Here is a 16,521-nt window from a genome sequence, read left to right as displayed (position 1 = left end):
CCAATTATTTTAAATCTATGCGCCCTGGTTGTTGACCCCTCTGTTAAGGGAAATAGGTCCTTCCTATCCACTATCTAGGCCCCTCATAATTTTATACACCTCAATACGTTCTCCCCTCTGTTTCAAAGAAAACAAACCCAGCCTATCCAATCTCTGTACAATTGTTGTACAATTTTCCAACTAATCAGGTTCTCTCACTGCAACTACAGGCTGGATTTCTGATTTTGTTTATTTTTTCTGAACGATTTCCACACAATCTTGAGAATGAACTGGGACTTGATAAAACAGTGAATAGCAAGACAAAACTGCTCAATAAAGTCAAAAGTATTTTTGTCTAATTTTAGCAAGAATAATTTCATTTCAAATGCTGCCTACTCGGAGCAGCAGATGGATGTTGAGCTAAGTTTACCCAGATCCAGAGCACCCAGTGTTGGTGTGATAGCTAATGCTGACAGGCAAGGAATCGATAACGTTAGAGTGCCAGCTACTGATATTAGAGGGAAACAGAACAGCTCATAGGAAAGGTTAACACAAGACACTTAAGTGGAGTACATTTTTTGATTTTAAGTTATTTATAGTTAGGTAGCAAACCTTACAGCAATGAGGCAAACAGTAGAGTTCCTTGGAGCACAGGAGTCCCTTTGCAGTACAGGCCGAGGAAAATCAGGCAACTACAATGTGCAAGGACATGTAGATGTGGCACTTTGTAATGGAAAAGCTCACACAACATGTGATGGCAAGGCAACTGGAAGTAAGGTTTAGTAAACATCAAAAGGTTGATTATGTAGTTTTCCGTTATGTGTGGGTACCCTGGTGCTTCTTCAGGTGACTGGACTGTGTAAAGGCTTTTCCACACACACTGCATTCAAACGGCCTCTCTCCAGAGTGAGTACGCTGGTGATTAGTCAGCTCACTGGTGGAACAAAATCGCCTTTTACACTCGCTACATTCAAACGGTTTCTCCCCAGTGTGAATTCGCCGATGCACTGTCAGGTAACTCGATGTGTAAAACCGCTTTTTACATTCGCTACATTCAAACGGTCTCTCCCCAGTGTGAATTCGCTGGTGCACGGTCAGCTCACTGGTTCTGTAAAATCGCTTTTTACACTCGTTACATTCAAAGGGTCTCTCCCCAGTGTGAGCCCGCTGGTGCTGTGTGAGCTCACTGATTCGATAGAATCGCTTTTTACACTGGCTACATTCATAGGGTCTCTCCCCAGTGTGAGTTCGCTGATGATTCACACGCTCACTGGCAGTGTAAAACCGCTTTTGGCATTCGGCACATTCGTACGGTTTGTCCCCTGTATGAAATCGCTGGTGCACGCTCAGGGAACTGATCGTATAAAATCCCTTCTTACACTCAGTGCATTCAAAGCGTCGCCCCCCAATGTGAATCTGTTGATGGGATTTCAGCTGGCCAGAGGTGCGGAATCCTCGATCACACTCCGGACACTGAAACTGTTTCTCTGCCGTGTGAATTAATTGGTGTCGTCTCAGGTTATGGTATCCTCCAAACCTCTTTGCACACACGGGACATTCAAACGGCTTCTCACCAGTGTGAACACGCAGATGGATTTCCAAATGTGAAGGCGACATGCAGGCTTTGCCACAGACAGAACACTGATACAGCTGGCGGCCTGGGGTGACAGTCGACATTGCATCAGTCCCCACACCTTCAGTCACTGCTGTCTCATCATTCACTTCAGACTCTGATCCCCTGGGCATTGCCATAGCCAAAGTCAATCTCACGCTGTCTCCAGGATCTACAATAAATCAAACACAGAAAGGTCACTTCCACAATGTATCTGAAAACGCTTATTTCATTCTTCTACATTTATTCACATTCATTTCCAGCTTAAGCCCACAATCAGCACTTGCTCCCTCTCAGCCGTCCTCTGACTGGGTTGAATACACCCGAAGAAACCTCCCTCAGCGTGCCCAGGGCAGGTTCTCGAGCTTTGCCTATAGTTGTACAGAGCAGTGACTGGACTGAAGCACTTTGATGCCAATTGGAGAATATTGCATCCTTCCCACATCTGGAGCATTGCGTGCAGTTTTGGTCACCCTATTTCAAAAGGGGTATTGGAGGGATACTGAACCACTAAATGCACATGTTTGAAGTGATTGGAGCCCTGGGACAGGACACAGACGGCAGTGATTAGAAACATAGAAAATAGGTGCATGAGTAGGAAATTCGGCCCTTCAAGCCTGCACCGCCATTCAATGAGTTCATGCAACTTCAGTACCCCATTCCTGCTTTCTCGCCATACCCCTTGATCTCTCTAGTAGTAAGGACTACATCTAACTCCTTTTTGAATATATTTAGTGAATTGGCCTCAACAACTTCCTGTGGTAGAGAATTCCACAGGTTCACCACTCTCTGGGTGAAGAAGTATCTCCTCATCTCGGTCCTAAATGGCTTACTCCTTATCCTTAAACTGTGACCCCTGGTTCTGAACTTCCCCAACATTGGGAACATTCTTCCTGCATCTAACCTGTCTAAACCCGTCAGAATTTTAAACGTTTCTACGAGATCCCTCTCATTCTTCTGAACTCCAGTGAATACAAGCCCAGTTGATCCAGTCTTTCTTGATATGTCAGTCCCGCCATCCCGGGAATCAGTCTGGTGAACCTTCGCTGCACTCCCTCAATAGCAAGAATGTCCTTCCTCAAATTAGGAGATCAAAACTGTACACAATATTCCTGGTGTGGCCTCACCAAGGCCCTGTACAACTGTAGTAACACCTCCCTGCTCCTGTACTCAAATCCCCTCGCTATGAATGCCAACATGCCATTTGCTTTCTTAACCGCCTGCTGTACCTGCATGCCAACCTTCAATGACTGATGTACCATGACACCCAGGTCTCGTTGCACCTCCCCTTTTCCTAATCTGTCACCATTCAGATAATAGTCTGTCTCTCTGTTTTTACCACCAAAGTGGATAACCTCACATTTATCCACATTATACTTCATCTGCCATGCATTTGCCCACTCACCTAACCTATCCAAGTCACTCTGTAGCCTCATAGCATCCTCCTCGCAGCTCACACTGCCGTCCAACTTACTGTCGTCCGCAAATTTGGAGATACTACATTTAATCCCCTCGTCTAAATCATTAATGTACAATGTAAACAGCTGGGGCCCCAGCACAGAACCTTGTGGTACCCCACTAGTCATTGCCTGCCATTCTGAAAAGTACCCATTTACTCCTACTCTTTGCTTCCTGTCTGCCAACCAGTTCTCAATCCACGTCAGCCTACTGACCCCAATCCCATGTGCTTTAACTTTGCACATTAATCTCTTGTGTGGGACCTTGTCGAAAGCCTTCTGAAAGTCCAAATACACCACATCAACTGGTTCTCCCTTGTCCACTCTACTGGAAACATCCTCAAAAAATTCCAGAAGATTTGTCAAGACTGGGGGTCTGGACATGGGGACAGGACACAGACGGCAGTGATTGGGGGTCTAGACATGGGGACAGGGCACAGACGGCAGTGATTGGGGGTCTAGACATAGGGACAGGGCACAGACGGCAGTGATTGGGGCTGTGGGACAAGGGAACGGTCACACGTGGGAAAGAAGAACAACTATATTTGATTGGACAAATCAAATTGGTCAGAGTAGCCTTGAGGAAGAGTTCATAGAGTGCATAAGGGACAGGTTCCTTGAGCAGGATGTAATGGAACCAACCAGGGGACATGCTATCTTAGATCTGGTCCTGTGTAATGAGACAGGATTAATAAACAATCTCCTAGTAAAGGATCCCCTTGGAATGAGTGATCATAGCATGGTTGAATTTAAAATTCAGATGGAGGACGAGAAAGTTGGATCTCAAACCAGCGTACAAAGCTTAAATAAAAGGAGACTACAAAGGTATGAGGGCAGAGTTGGGTAAAGTGAACTGGGAAAATAGATTCAAGTGTAGGCCGGTTGATGAACAGTGGCGTACATTTAAGGAGATATCTCACAACTCTCAAGAAAAATATATTCCAGTGAGGAGGAAAGGGTGTAAAAGAAAAGATAGCCATCTGTGGCTAACTAAAGAAATAAAGGACGGTATCCAATTAAAAACAAGGGCATACAAAGTGGCCAAAACTAGTGGGAGGACAGAAGATTGGGAAGCTTTTAAAAGCCAGCCAAGAATGACTAAAAAAATGATTAAGAAAGGGAAGATAGACTATGAAAGTAAACTAGCACAAAATATAAAAACATAGCAAGAGTTTCTATAGGTATATAAATAGGAACAGTGTGGCTAAAGTAAATGTTGGTCCCTTAGAGGACGAGATCGGGGAATTAGTAATGGGGAACATGGAGATGGCAGAAACTCTGAACAAATATTTTGTATCAGTCTTTACGGTAGAGGACACTAAAAATATCCCAACAGTGGATAGTCAAGGGGCTATGGGGAGGAACTTAACACAATCACTAAGGAGGTGGTACTCAGTAAGATAATGAGACTAAAGGCAGATAAATCCCCTGGACCTGATGGCTTGCAACCTAGGGTCTGAAGAGAAGTAGCAGCAGGGATTGTGGATGCATTTGTTGTAATTTACCAACATTCCCTGGATTCTGGGGAGGTCCCAACAGATTGGAAAACTGCAAATGTAACGCTCCTATATAAAAAAGGAGGCAGACAAAAAGCAGGAAACTATAGACCAGTTAGCCTAACATCTGTGGTTGGGAAAATGTTGGAGTCCATTATTAAAGAAGCAGTAGCAGGACATTTGGAAAAGCAAAATTCAGTCAGGCAGAGTCAGCATGGATTTATGAAAGGGAAGTCATGTTTGACAAATTTGCTGGAATTCTTTGAGGATGTAACAAACGGTGGAACCAGTGAATGTGGTGTATTTGGATTTCCAGAAGGCATTTGACAAGGTGCCACATAAAAGGTTACTGCACAAGATAAAAGTTCACGGGGTTGGGGGTAATATATTAGCATGGATAGAGGATTGGCTAACTAACAGAAAGCAGAGAGTTGGGATAAATGGTTCATTCTTGGGTTGGCAATCAGTAACTAGTGGTGTGCCGCAGGGATCGGTGCTGGGACCCTAACTATTTACAATCTATATTAATGACTTGGAAGAAGGGACCGAGTGTAATGTAGCCAAGTTTACTGACGATACAGAGATGGGAGGAAAAGCAATGTGTGAGGAGGACACAACAAATCTGCAAAAGGACATAGACAGGCTAAGTAAATGGGCAAAAATTTGGCAGATGGAGTATAATGTTGAAAAGTGTGAGGACGTGCACTTTGGCAGAAAAAAAATCAAAGAGCAAGTTATTATTTAAATGGAGAAAGATTGCAAAGTGCTGCAGTACAGCGGGATCTGGGGGTACTTGTGCATGAAACACAAAAGGTTAGTATGCAGGTATAGCAAGTGATCAGGAAGGCCAATGGTATCTTGGCCTTTATTGCAAAGGGAATGGAGTATAAAAGCAGGGAAGTCTTGCTACAGTTATACAGGGTATTGGCGAGGCCACACCTGGAATACTGCGTACAGTTTTGGTTTCCATATTTATGAAAGGATATACTTGCTTTGGAGTCAGTTCAGAGAAGGTTCACAAGGTTGATTCCGGGGATGAGGAGGTTGACTTATGAGGAAAGGTTGAGTAGGTTGGGCCTCTACTCATTGGAATTCAGAAGAATGAGAGGTGGTCTTATCGAAACGTAAAAGATTATGAGGGGGCTTGACGAGGTGGATGCAGAGAGGATGTTTCCACTGATAGGGGAGACGAGAACTAGAGGGCATGATCTTAGAATAAGGGGCCGCCCATTTAAAACTGAGATGAGGAGAAATTTCTTCTCTCAGAGGGTTGTAAATCTGTGGAATTCTCTACCCCAGAGAGCTGTGGAGGCTGGGTCATTGAATATATTTAAGGCGGAGATAGACAGATTTTTGAGCGATAAGGAAATAAGGAGTTATGGGGAGCGGGCAGGGAAGTGGAGCTGAGTCCACGATCGGATCAGCCATGATCGTCTTAAATGGCGGAGCAGGCTCGAGGAGCCGTATGGCCTACTCCTGCTCCTATTTCTTATGTTCTTATGTTACACTCACTGCAGCATATTTAGGAGGCTGAGAATTTCCATAAGCGCACTTTCCATGAGATGGTCACTTCACAGCCACAGAGTGTTCAGGTCAATAGTGAGCGGGTGGCCATTGGCAGTGTCTAAAGAGGTAGGCAGTGCAGGAATTCTCCGGATATGTGGCATTTTCAAACCATTTTTAAACCATTTTTCAGTGCTGAATATTGGTGAGGGCAACAACACTTCGGGGCGAGTGCCGTCGAAAGAACCGTGGGGCAAATTACTGCGTGGGGTGGGTGATGGAGCACAGAGCAAAGTGTAGAAATGCAGTGCTCAGGGGAACAAACAGACTTTCCTGCAACTGCTGATGTGAGTCTCGCATGATGTGTTGCCTGCATCCTTCCAAGGGAAAGGTGCAGAACAGCCAGAAGTCGTGGTCAATGTTGGAACCAATGACGTAGGAAGGAAAAGGGTTGAGGTCCTACAGACAGAGTTCCAGGAGCTCGGGCAGAAGTTAGAGAACAGGATCTGAAAAATAGTAATCTCTCGTTTACTCCCAATGCCAGTGCTGGGAGTTATCCAGGAGCAGTGATATAGGAGCAGCAAGATAAGACAGGTGGGGAGCAGAGCGAGAGCAGGAGCAGGAGAGCGAATAAAAGGAGCGTGGAGAGCAGGGCTGAGACCGGAGGAGGTGTACCTGAGCGGGAGCAACACAACAAAGGCAGAATTCAATAGAGTAATGTCAGAGTAGAAAAAGTGACGTCGGCACAAGGAAGGAACTGATTGGTGAGTAGTTTTTGTTAAGTTTTAAGTTTATTTCATAAGAACATAAGAATTAGGAACAGGAGTAGGCCATCTAGCCCTTCGAGCCTGCTCCGCCATTCAACAAGATCATGGCTGATCTGGCTGTGGACTCAGCTCCACTTACCCGCCTGCTCCCCGTAACCCTTAATTCCCTTATTGGTTCAAAATCTATCTATCTGTGACTTGAATACATTCAATGAGCTAGCCTCAACTGCTTCCTTGGGCAGAGAATTCCACAGATTCACAACCCTCTGAGAGAAGAAATTCCTTCTCTACTCGGTTTTAAATTGGCTCCCCCATATTTTGAGGTTGTGCCCCCTAGTTCTAGTCTCCCCGACCAGTGGAAACAACCTCTCTGCCTCTATCTTGTCTATCCCTTTCATTATTTTAAATGTTTCTATAAGATCACCCCTCATCCTTCTGAACTCCAACGAGTAAAGACCCAGTCTACTCAATCTATCATCATAAGGTAACCCCCTCATCTCCAGAATCAGCCTCGTGAATCGTCTCTGTACCCCCTCCAAAGCTAGTATATCCTTTCTTAAGTAAGGTGACCAAAACTGCACGCAGTACTCCAGGTGCGGCCTCACAAATACCCTATACAGTTGCAGAAGGACTTCCCTGCTTTTGTACTCCATCCCTCTCGCAATGAAGGCCAACATTCCATTCGGCTTCCTGATTACCTGCTGCACCTGCAAACTAACTTCCTAAAAGAGTTGCATGCACAAGGACCCCCAGGACCCTCTGCACCGCAGCATGTTGTAATTTCTCCCCATTCAAATAATATTCCCTTTTACTGATTTTTTTCCCCCAAGGTGGATGACCTCACACTTTCCGACATTGTATTCCATCTACCAAACCTTCGCCCATTCGCTTAACCTATCTAAATCTCTTTGCAGCCTTTCTGTGTCCTCTACACAACCCGCTTTCCCACTAATCTTTGTGCCATCTGCAAATTTTGTTACACTACACTCTGTCCCCTCTTCCAGTTCATCTATGCATATTGTAAACAGTTGTGGTCCCAGCACCGATCCCTGTGGCACACCACTAACCACCGATTTCCAACCCGAAAAGGACCCATTTATCCCGACTCTCTGCTTTCTGTTCGCCAGCCAATTCTCTATCCATGCTAATAAATTTCCACTGACTCCGCGTACCTTTATCTTCTGCAGTAACCTTTTGTGTGGCACCTTATCGAATGCCTTTTGGAAATCTAAATACACCACATCCATCGGTACACCTCTATCCACCATGCTCGTTATATCCTCAAAGAATTCCAGTAAATTAGTTAAACATGATTTCCCCTTCATGAATCCATGCTGCGTCTGCTTGATTGCACTATTCCTATCTAGATGTCCCGCTATTTCTTCCTTAATGATAGTTTCAAGCATTTTCCCCACTACAGATGTTAAACTAACCGGCCTATAGTTACCTGCCTTTTGTCTGCCCCCTTTTTTAAATAGAGGCGTTACATTAGCTGCTTTCCAATCCGCTGGTACCTCCCCAGAGTCCAGAGAATTTTGGTAGATTATAACGAATGCATCTGCTATAACTTCCACCATCTCTTTTAATACCCTGGGATGCATTTCATCAGGACCAGGGGACTTGTCTACCTTGAGTCCCATTAGCCTGTCCAGCACTACCCTCCTAGTGATAGTGATTGTCTCAAGGTCCTTCCTTCCCACATTCCTGTGACCAGCAATTTCTGGCATGGTTTTTGTATCTTCCACTGTGAAGACCGAAGCAAAATAATTGTTTAAGGTCTCAGCCATTTCTACATTTCCCATTATTAAATCCCCCTTCTCATCTTCTAAGGGACCAACGTTTACTTTAGTCACTCTTTTCCGTTTTATATATCTGTAAAAGCTTTTACTATCCGTTTTTATGTTTTGCTGGGTTAGTTCTTAGTTCTTAGTCTATTAAATAGAGGCATGGCAGGACAGCTCAGTCCCATGGAGCACAGATCCTGGATGCTTCGCATAGCCTGGATGACCTCATGTGCAGGAAGTGTCACCAGCTGCAGTAACTCGAGCTGCGTGTTTCGGAACTTACATAAGAACATAAGAAATAGGAGCAGGAGTAGGCCATTTGGCCTCTCGAGCCTGCTCCGCTATTCAATAAAATCACGGCTGATCTGATGCTGGCTTCAACTCCACTTACCCACCTGCTTCCCATAACCCTCGACTGCCTTATCATTCAAAAAGCAGTCTATTTAACGGGCAACCCCTCATTCTGAAACTATGCCCCTTAGTTCTCGATTCCCCCATGAGGGGAAACATCCTCTCTGCATCTACCCTGTCCAGCCCCCTCAGAATCTTATATGTTTCAATAAGATCACCTCTCATTCTTCTAAACTCCAATGAGTATGGGCCCAATCTGCTCAACCTCTCTTCATATGGCAAGCCCTTCATTTCCGGAATCAACCGAGTGAACCTTCTCTGAACTGCCTCCAATGCAAGTATATCCTTTCTTAAAAAAGACCAAAACTGTATGCAATATTCCAGGTGTGGTCTTACTAATGCCCTGAACAGTTGTAGCAGGACTTCCCTGCTTTTATATTCCACTCCCCTTGCAATAAAGGTCAACATTCATTTGCCTTCCTGATTACTTGCAGTACCTGCAATCTAACTTTTTGTGTTTCATGAACAAGGATCCCCAGGTCCCTCTGTACCGCAGCACTTTGTAATCCCTCCCCATTTAAACAGTCATTTGCTTTTTTATTTTTCCTACCAAAGTGAATAACCTCACATTTTCCCTGCCAAATTTTTGCCCACTCACTGAACCGATCTATATCCCTTTGTAGATTCTTTACGGCCTCGTCACAACTTGCTTTCCCACCTATCTTTGTATCATCAGCAAATTTGGCTACGTTACACTCAGTCCTTTCATCCAAGTCATTAATATCAATTATAAATAGTTGAAGCCCCAGCACTGATCCCTGTGGCACCCCACTAGTTACAGTTTCCTAACCTGAAAATAACCCATTTATCCCAACTTTCTGTTTTCTGTTAGCCAATCCTCTATCCATGCCAATATATTGCCCCCAACCCCGTGTACTCTTATCTTGTGCAGTAACCTTTCATGTGGCACCTCATCAAATTTTTTCTGGAAATCCAAATACACGACATCTACTGGTCCCTGCTCATCCACCCTACTTGTTACATCCTCAAAGAACTCCAGCAAATTTGTCAAACATGATTTCCCTTTATAAAACCATGCTGACTCTGCTTGACTACATTTTTATTTTCTAAATGTCCTGTTACTGCTTCCTTAATGATCGACTCCCGCATTTTCCCAATGACAGATGTCAGACTAATTGGTTTATAGTTTCCTGCTTTCTGTCTCCCTCCCTTCTTGAATAGGGGTGTTACATTTGCGGTTTCCAATCTGCTGGAACCTCTCCAGAATCCAGGGAACTTTGGTAGATTACAGCCAATGCATCCATTGTCTCTGCAGCCACATCTTTTAAGACCCGAGGATGCAGGCCATCAGGTCCAGGGGACTTGTCCACCTTTAGTCCCTCTAGTTTGCCGAGTACTTTATCTCTGGTGATAGTGATCCTTGATTGTCAGTTATTGGGATGCTTTTAATATCTTCTACTGTGAAGACCGATAAAGTATTTGTTCAAAGTCTCTGCCATTTCCCTATTTCCCATGATTAATTCCCCGGTCTCATCCTCCAGAGGACCAACGTTTACTTTAGCTACTCATTTCCTTTTTATATACTTGTAGATGCTCGCTCTGTCTGTTTTTATATTTCTTGCTAGTTTACTCATATGCTATCTTATCTGCCTTTATCATTTTTTTAGTTGTCCTTTTGCTGGTTTCTAAAAAAAATTCCCAATCCTCTGTCCTTCGCAACATTTGTACAGGTATGCCTTTGTTTTCAATTTGACACCAGCTTTTACTTCCTTAGTGAGCCAGGGATGGTTCATCCTTCTCGTAAAGTCTTTCTTTCTCACTGGAATATATCTTTGCTGAGAGTTATGAAATATCTCCTTAAATGTTTGCCACTGCGTTTCTACAGTATTACCCTTTAATATATTTTTCCAGTCCACTTTAGCCAACTCTGCCTTCATACCTTTCTAATTACCTTTATATAAGTTCAGGACATTAGTTTGAGACCTAGCTTTCTCACCCTCAAACTGAATTTGAAATTCTACCATGCTATGATCACTCTTCCCACGAGGATCCTTGACTACGAGATCATGAATTAATCCAGACTCATTACACATTACCAGATCTAGAATAGTCTGCTTCCTGGTTGGTTCCACAATGTATTGTTCCAAGAAACCATCCTGACAACACTCTATGAACTCTTCTTCAAGGCTACCTTTGCCAATTCGATTTGTCCAATCAATATAGAAACAATGGGCTCAAGTTTCGGACTGAGTTGCTCCTATTTTTTTGAAGCAACTAGTTTAGAATGGAGCATCTTAGAAATTGCAATTCTCGGCATTTAGTTTGCTCCAGTTCTAGTGAGTTAGAATAGTTTCATTTTAGAACAGATTTTTTTTCCCAGCCACTTACGCCTGCTTTACAAGTTTAGGCAGCGAAAACTTACTCCAAACTAACTTAGAATGGAGTATGTGTACGCTCAGAAAAACCTTGGCTACACTTATAAATCAGGTGTAGGGAACGAGAGATGAGGGGGAGGGGGAGGGGAAGGAAGTTTACAAACATTAAACACTTCACTTTTACAAATAAAGAACCATTATCAATAATAACATAAAAACATAGAACATAGGTGAAGGAGTAGGCTATTCAGCCCTTCGAGCCTGCACCACCATTCAATAAGATCATGGTTGATCATTCACATCAGTACCCCTTTCCTGCTTTCTCTCCATACCTCTTGATCCCTTTAGCCGCAAGGGTCATATCTAACTCCCTCTTGAATATCGGAGGCGGGAGCTCGAAGTGCGGGGTGAGGCCTATAAAGGCCCAGCGGCTGCGAGAGGCGGAGGCAGATCGGAGGCGGGAGCTCGAGGTGTGGGGTGAGGCCTACAAAGGCCCAGCTTGTGCAGCTCCAGCTGGGAGAAAAAGCAAAAAAGTAGAAAGAAATCAAAAGGTGACGTCACAGCCAAAGGGGTAAGTGATTGGCTGGTGATTGGCGAGTAGCTTTTCTTTTTCTTTTTTATATCAGTAAGTAACCTGTTAACATTGTTGTTGCCAATTTAAGTGTATCTAAGGGTTAAGTCATGGCAGGAGAGCTCGGTCACATGATATGCTCCTCCTGTACCATGTGGGAACTCAGGGACACTTCCGGTGTCCCTGACGACTACATGTGCGGGAAGTGTATCCGCCTCCAGCTTCTGACGGACCGCGTTGCGGCCCTGGAGTGGAGGGTGGATTCACTCTGGAGCATGCATGATGCTGAGAATGATGTGAGTAGCACGTTTAGTGAGTTGGTCTTACCGCAGGTGAAGGGTCCACAGCCAGATAGGGAATGGAAGACCAGCAGGAAGAGCAGTGCAAGGAAGTTAGTGCAGGGGCTTCCTGTGATCATCCCCCTGCAAAACAGATACACCGCTTTGAGTACTATTGAGGGAGATGACTCATCAGGGGAGGGCAGCAGCAGCCAAGTTCATGGCACCGTGGCTGGCTCTGTTGCACAGGAGGGCAGGAAAAAGAGAGGGAGAGCGATAGTGATAGGGGACTCAATTGTAAAGGGGAATAGGGGCAACCGAGACTCCAGGATGGTATGTTGCCTCCCTGGTGCAAGGGTCAAGGATGTCTCGGAGCGGGTGCAGGACATTCTGAAAAGGGAGGGAGAACAGCCAGTTGTCGTGGTGCACATTGGTACCAACGATATAGGTAAAAAAAGGGATGAGGTCCTTCGAGATGAATTTAAGGAGCTAGGAGCTGAATTAAAAAGTAGGACCTCAAAAGTAGTAATCTCAGGATTGCTACCAGTGCCACGTGCTAGTCAGAGTAGGAATCGCAGGATAGCGCAGATGAATACGTGGCTTGAGCAGTGGTGCAGCAGGGAGGGATTCTAATTCCTGGGGCATTGGAACCGGTTCTGGGGGAGGTGGGACCAGTACAAACCGGACGGTCTGCACCTGGACAAGATCGGAACTAATGTCCAAGGGGGAGTGTTTGCTAGTGCTGCTGGGGAGGAGTTAAACTAATATGGCAGGGGGATGGGAACCAATGCAGGGAGACAGAAGCAAAAGACAGAAAGGAGATGAGTAAAAGTGGAGGGCAGAGAAACCCAAGGTAAAAAAACAAAAAGGGCCAATGTACAGCAAAATTCTAAAGGGTCAAAGTGTAATAAAAAGGCAAGCCTGAAAGCTCGGTGCCTCAATGCGAGGAGTATTCGGAACCCAGGAGAGGGCTGTGAGCGAGTTAGAGTGGGTGAGAGCGCAGATGAACAGGACCCCAAGGAAGAATGCAAAAGGCAGGAGGCAACAGAGCAGAATAGCACTGGGGTAAGTGTAAACCACAAGGTGATAGGAAGGGACAATATGTAAGAATATAAAAGGGCTGCAGGAGGGGTCAAAACTAAAAATCATGGTTTAAAAACTAGTATTAAAACACTCTACCTAAACGCACGCAGCATTTGAAATAAAGTAAATGAGTTGACGGCACAAATCATTACAAATGGGTATGATTTGGTGGCCATTACAGAAACGTGGTTGCAGGGTGGCCAAGACTGGGAATTAAACATACAGGGGTATCTGACAATTCGGAAGGATAGACAAGAAGGGAAAGGAGGTGGGGTAGCTCTGTTAATAAAGAATGATATCAGGGCAGTTGTGAGAGATGATATTGGCTCGAATGAACAAAATGTTGAATCATTGTGGGTGGAGATTAGAGATAGTAAGGAGAAAAAGTCACTGGTGGGCGTAGTTTATAGGCCCCAAATAATAACTTCACGGTGGGGCGGACAATAATCAAGGGAATAATAGAGGCATGTGAAAAAGGAACGGCAGTAATCATGGGGGATTTTAACCTACATATCGATTAGTCAAATCAAATCGCACGGGGTAGCCTTGAGGAGGAATTCATAGAATGCATACGGGATTGTTTCTTAGAACAGTATGTTACAGAACCTACAAGGGAGCAAGCTATCTTAGATCTGGTCCTGTGTAATGAGACAGGAATAATAAACAATCTCCTAGTAAAAGATCCTCTCGGAATGAGTGCACAGTATGGTTGAATTTGTAATACAGATTGAGGGTGAGGAAGTAATGTCTCAAACGAGCATACTATGCTTAAACAAAGGGGACTACTGTGGGATGAGGGCAGAGTTAGCTAAAGTAGACTGGGAACACAGACTAAACGGTGGCACAATTGAGGACTTTTAAGGAGCTCTTTCATAATGCTCAACAAAAATATATTCCAGTGAAAAAGAAGGGCGGCAAGAGAAGGGATAACCAGCCGTGGATAACCAAGGAAATAAAGGAGAGTATCAAATTAAAAACCAATGCGTATAAGGTGGCCAAGGTTAGTGGAAAACTAGAAGATTGGGAAAATTTTAAACGACAGCAAAGAATGACTAAGAAAGCAATAAAGAAAGGAAAGATAGATTACGAAAGTAAACATGCGCAAAACATAAAAACAGATAGTAAAAGCTTTTACAGATATATAAAACGGAAGAGAGTGACTAAAGTAAATGTTGGTCCTTAGAAGATGAGAAGGGGGATTTAATAATGGGAAATGTGGAAATGGCTGAGATCTTAAACAATTATTTTGCTTCGGTCTTCACAGTGGAAGACACAAAAACCATGCCAAAAATTGCTGGTCACGGGAATGTGGGAAGGGAGGACCTTGAGACAATCACTATCACTAGCGGGGTAGTGCTGGACAGGCTAATGGGACTCAAGGTAGACAAGTCCCCTGGTCCTGATGAAATGCATCCCAGGGTATTAAAAGAGATGGCGGAAGTTATAGCAGATGCATTCGTTATAATCTACCAAAATTCTCTGGACTCTGGGGAAGTACCAGCGGATTGGAAAGCAGCTAATGTAATGCCTCTATTTAAAAAAGGGGGCAGACAAAAGGCAGGTAACTATAGGCCGGTTAGTTTAACATCTGTAGTGGGGAAAATGCTTGAAACTATCATTAAGGAAGAAATAGCGGGACATCTAGATAGGAATAGTGTAATCAAGCAGACGCAACATGGATTCATGAAGGGGAAATCATGTTTAACTAATTTACTGGAATTCTTTGCGGATGTAACGAGCATGGTGGATAGAGGTGTACCAATGGATGTGGTGTATTTAGATTTCTAAAAGGCATTTGATAAGGTGCCACACAAAAGGTTACTGCAGAAGATAAAGGTACGCGGAGTCAGAGGAAATGTATTAGCATGGATAGAGAATTGGCTGGCTAACAGAAAGCAGAGAGTAGGGATAAATGGGTCCTTTTCGGGTTGGAAATCGGTGGTTAGTGGTGTGCCACAGGGATTGGTGCTTGAACCACAACTGTTTACAATATACATAGATGACCTGGAAGAGGGGACAGAGTGTAGTGTAACAAAATTTGCAGATGACACAAAGATTAGTGGGAAAGCGGGTTGTGTAGAGGACAGAGAGAGGCTGCAAAGAGATTTAGATAGGTTAAGCGAATGGGCTAAGGTTTGGCAGATGGAATACAATGTCGGAAAATGTGAAGTCATCCACCTTGGAAAAAAAAACAGCAAAATGGAATATTATTTGAATGGGGAGAAATTACAACATGCTGCGGTGCAGAGGGACCTGGGGGCCCTTGTGCATGAATCCCAAAAAGTTAGTTTGCAGGTGCAGCAGGTAATCAGGAAGGCGAATGGAATGTTGGCCTTCATTGCGAGAGGGATGGAGTACAAAAGCAGGGAGGTCCTGCTGCAACTGTATAGGGTATTGGTGAGGCCGCACCTGGAGTACTGCGTGCAGTTTTGGTCACCTTACTTAAGGAAGGATATACTAGCCTTGGAGGGGTACAGAGACGATTCACTTGGCTGATTCCGGAGATGAGGGGGTTACCTTATGATGATAGATTGAGTAGACTGGGTCTTTACTCGTTGGAGTTCAGAAGGATGAGGGGTGATCTTATAGAAACATTTAAAATAATGAAAGGGATAGACAAGATAGAGGCAGAGAGGTTGTTTCCACTGGTCGGGGAGACTAGAACTAGGGAGCACAGCCTCAAAATACGGGTGAGCCAATTTAAAACCGAGTTGAGAAGGAATTTCTTCTCCTAGAGGGTTGTGAATCTGTGGAATTCTCTGCCCAAGGAAGCAGTTGAGGCTAGCTCATTGAATGCATTCAAATCACAGATAGATAGATTTTTAACCAATAAGGGAATGAAGGGTTACGGGGAGCGGGCGGGTAAGTGGAGCTAAGTCCACGGCCAGATCAGCCATGATCTTGTTGAATAGCGGAGCAGGCTCGAGGGGCTAGATGGCCTACTCCTGTTCCTAATTCTTATGTTCTTATGTTCTTATGTTATATATCCAATGAACTGGCATCAACAACTCTCTGCGGTAGAGAATTCCACAGGTTAACAACTCTGAGTGAAGAAGTTTATCCTCATCTCAGTCCTAAATGGCTTACCCCTTATCCTTAGACTGTGTCCCCTGGTTCTGGACTTCCCCAATATCGGGAACATTCTGCCAGAATCTAACTTGTCCAGTCACATCAGAATTTTATCTGTTTCTATGAGATCCCCTCTCATCCTTCTAAACTCCACTGAATACAGGCCTAGTCGATC

The 16,521-nt window shown here is 44.3% G+C and overlaps 1 protein-coding gene across 1 annotated transcript in view; it reads right to left on the bottom strand.

The window, feature by feature from the left end:
• Positions 1-414: 414 nt before the first annotated feature.
• Positions 415-16,521, bottom strand: part of LOC139239107 (zinc finger protein ZFP2-like) — a 33,691-nt gene continuing 17,584 nt past the window's right edge. The window contains exon 3 of the mRNA XM_070867631.1: positions 415-1,763. Within this exon, the coding sequence (XP_070723732.1) occupies positions 796-1,731 (936 nt within the window). The 5' untranslated portion in view covers positions 1,732-1,763 and the 3' untranslated portion in view covers positions 415-795. The remainder of the gene's footprint in view (positions 1,764-16,521) is intronic.

The sequence above is a fragment of the Pristiophorus japonicus genome, chromosome 26, assembly GCF_044704955.1.
Source record: "Pristiophorus japonicus isolate sPriJap1 chromosome 26, sPriJap1.hap1, whole genome shotgun sequence".
Taxonomy (NCBI): domain Eukaryota; kingdom Metazoa; phylum Chordata; class Chondrichthyes; family Pristiophoridae; genus Pristiophorus; species Pristiophorus japonicus.
This window is presented reverse-complemented; position numbering and strand designations above follow the sequence as displayed.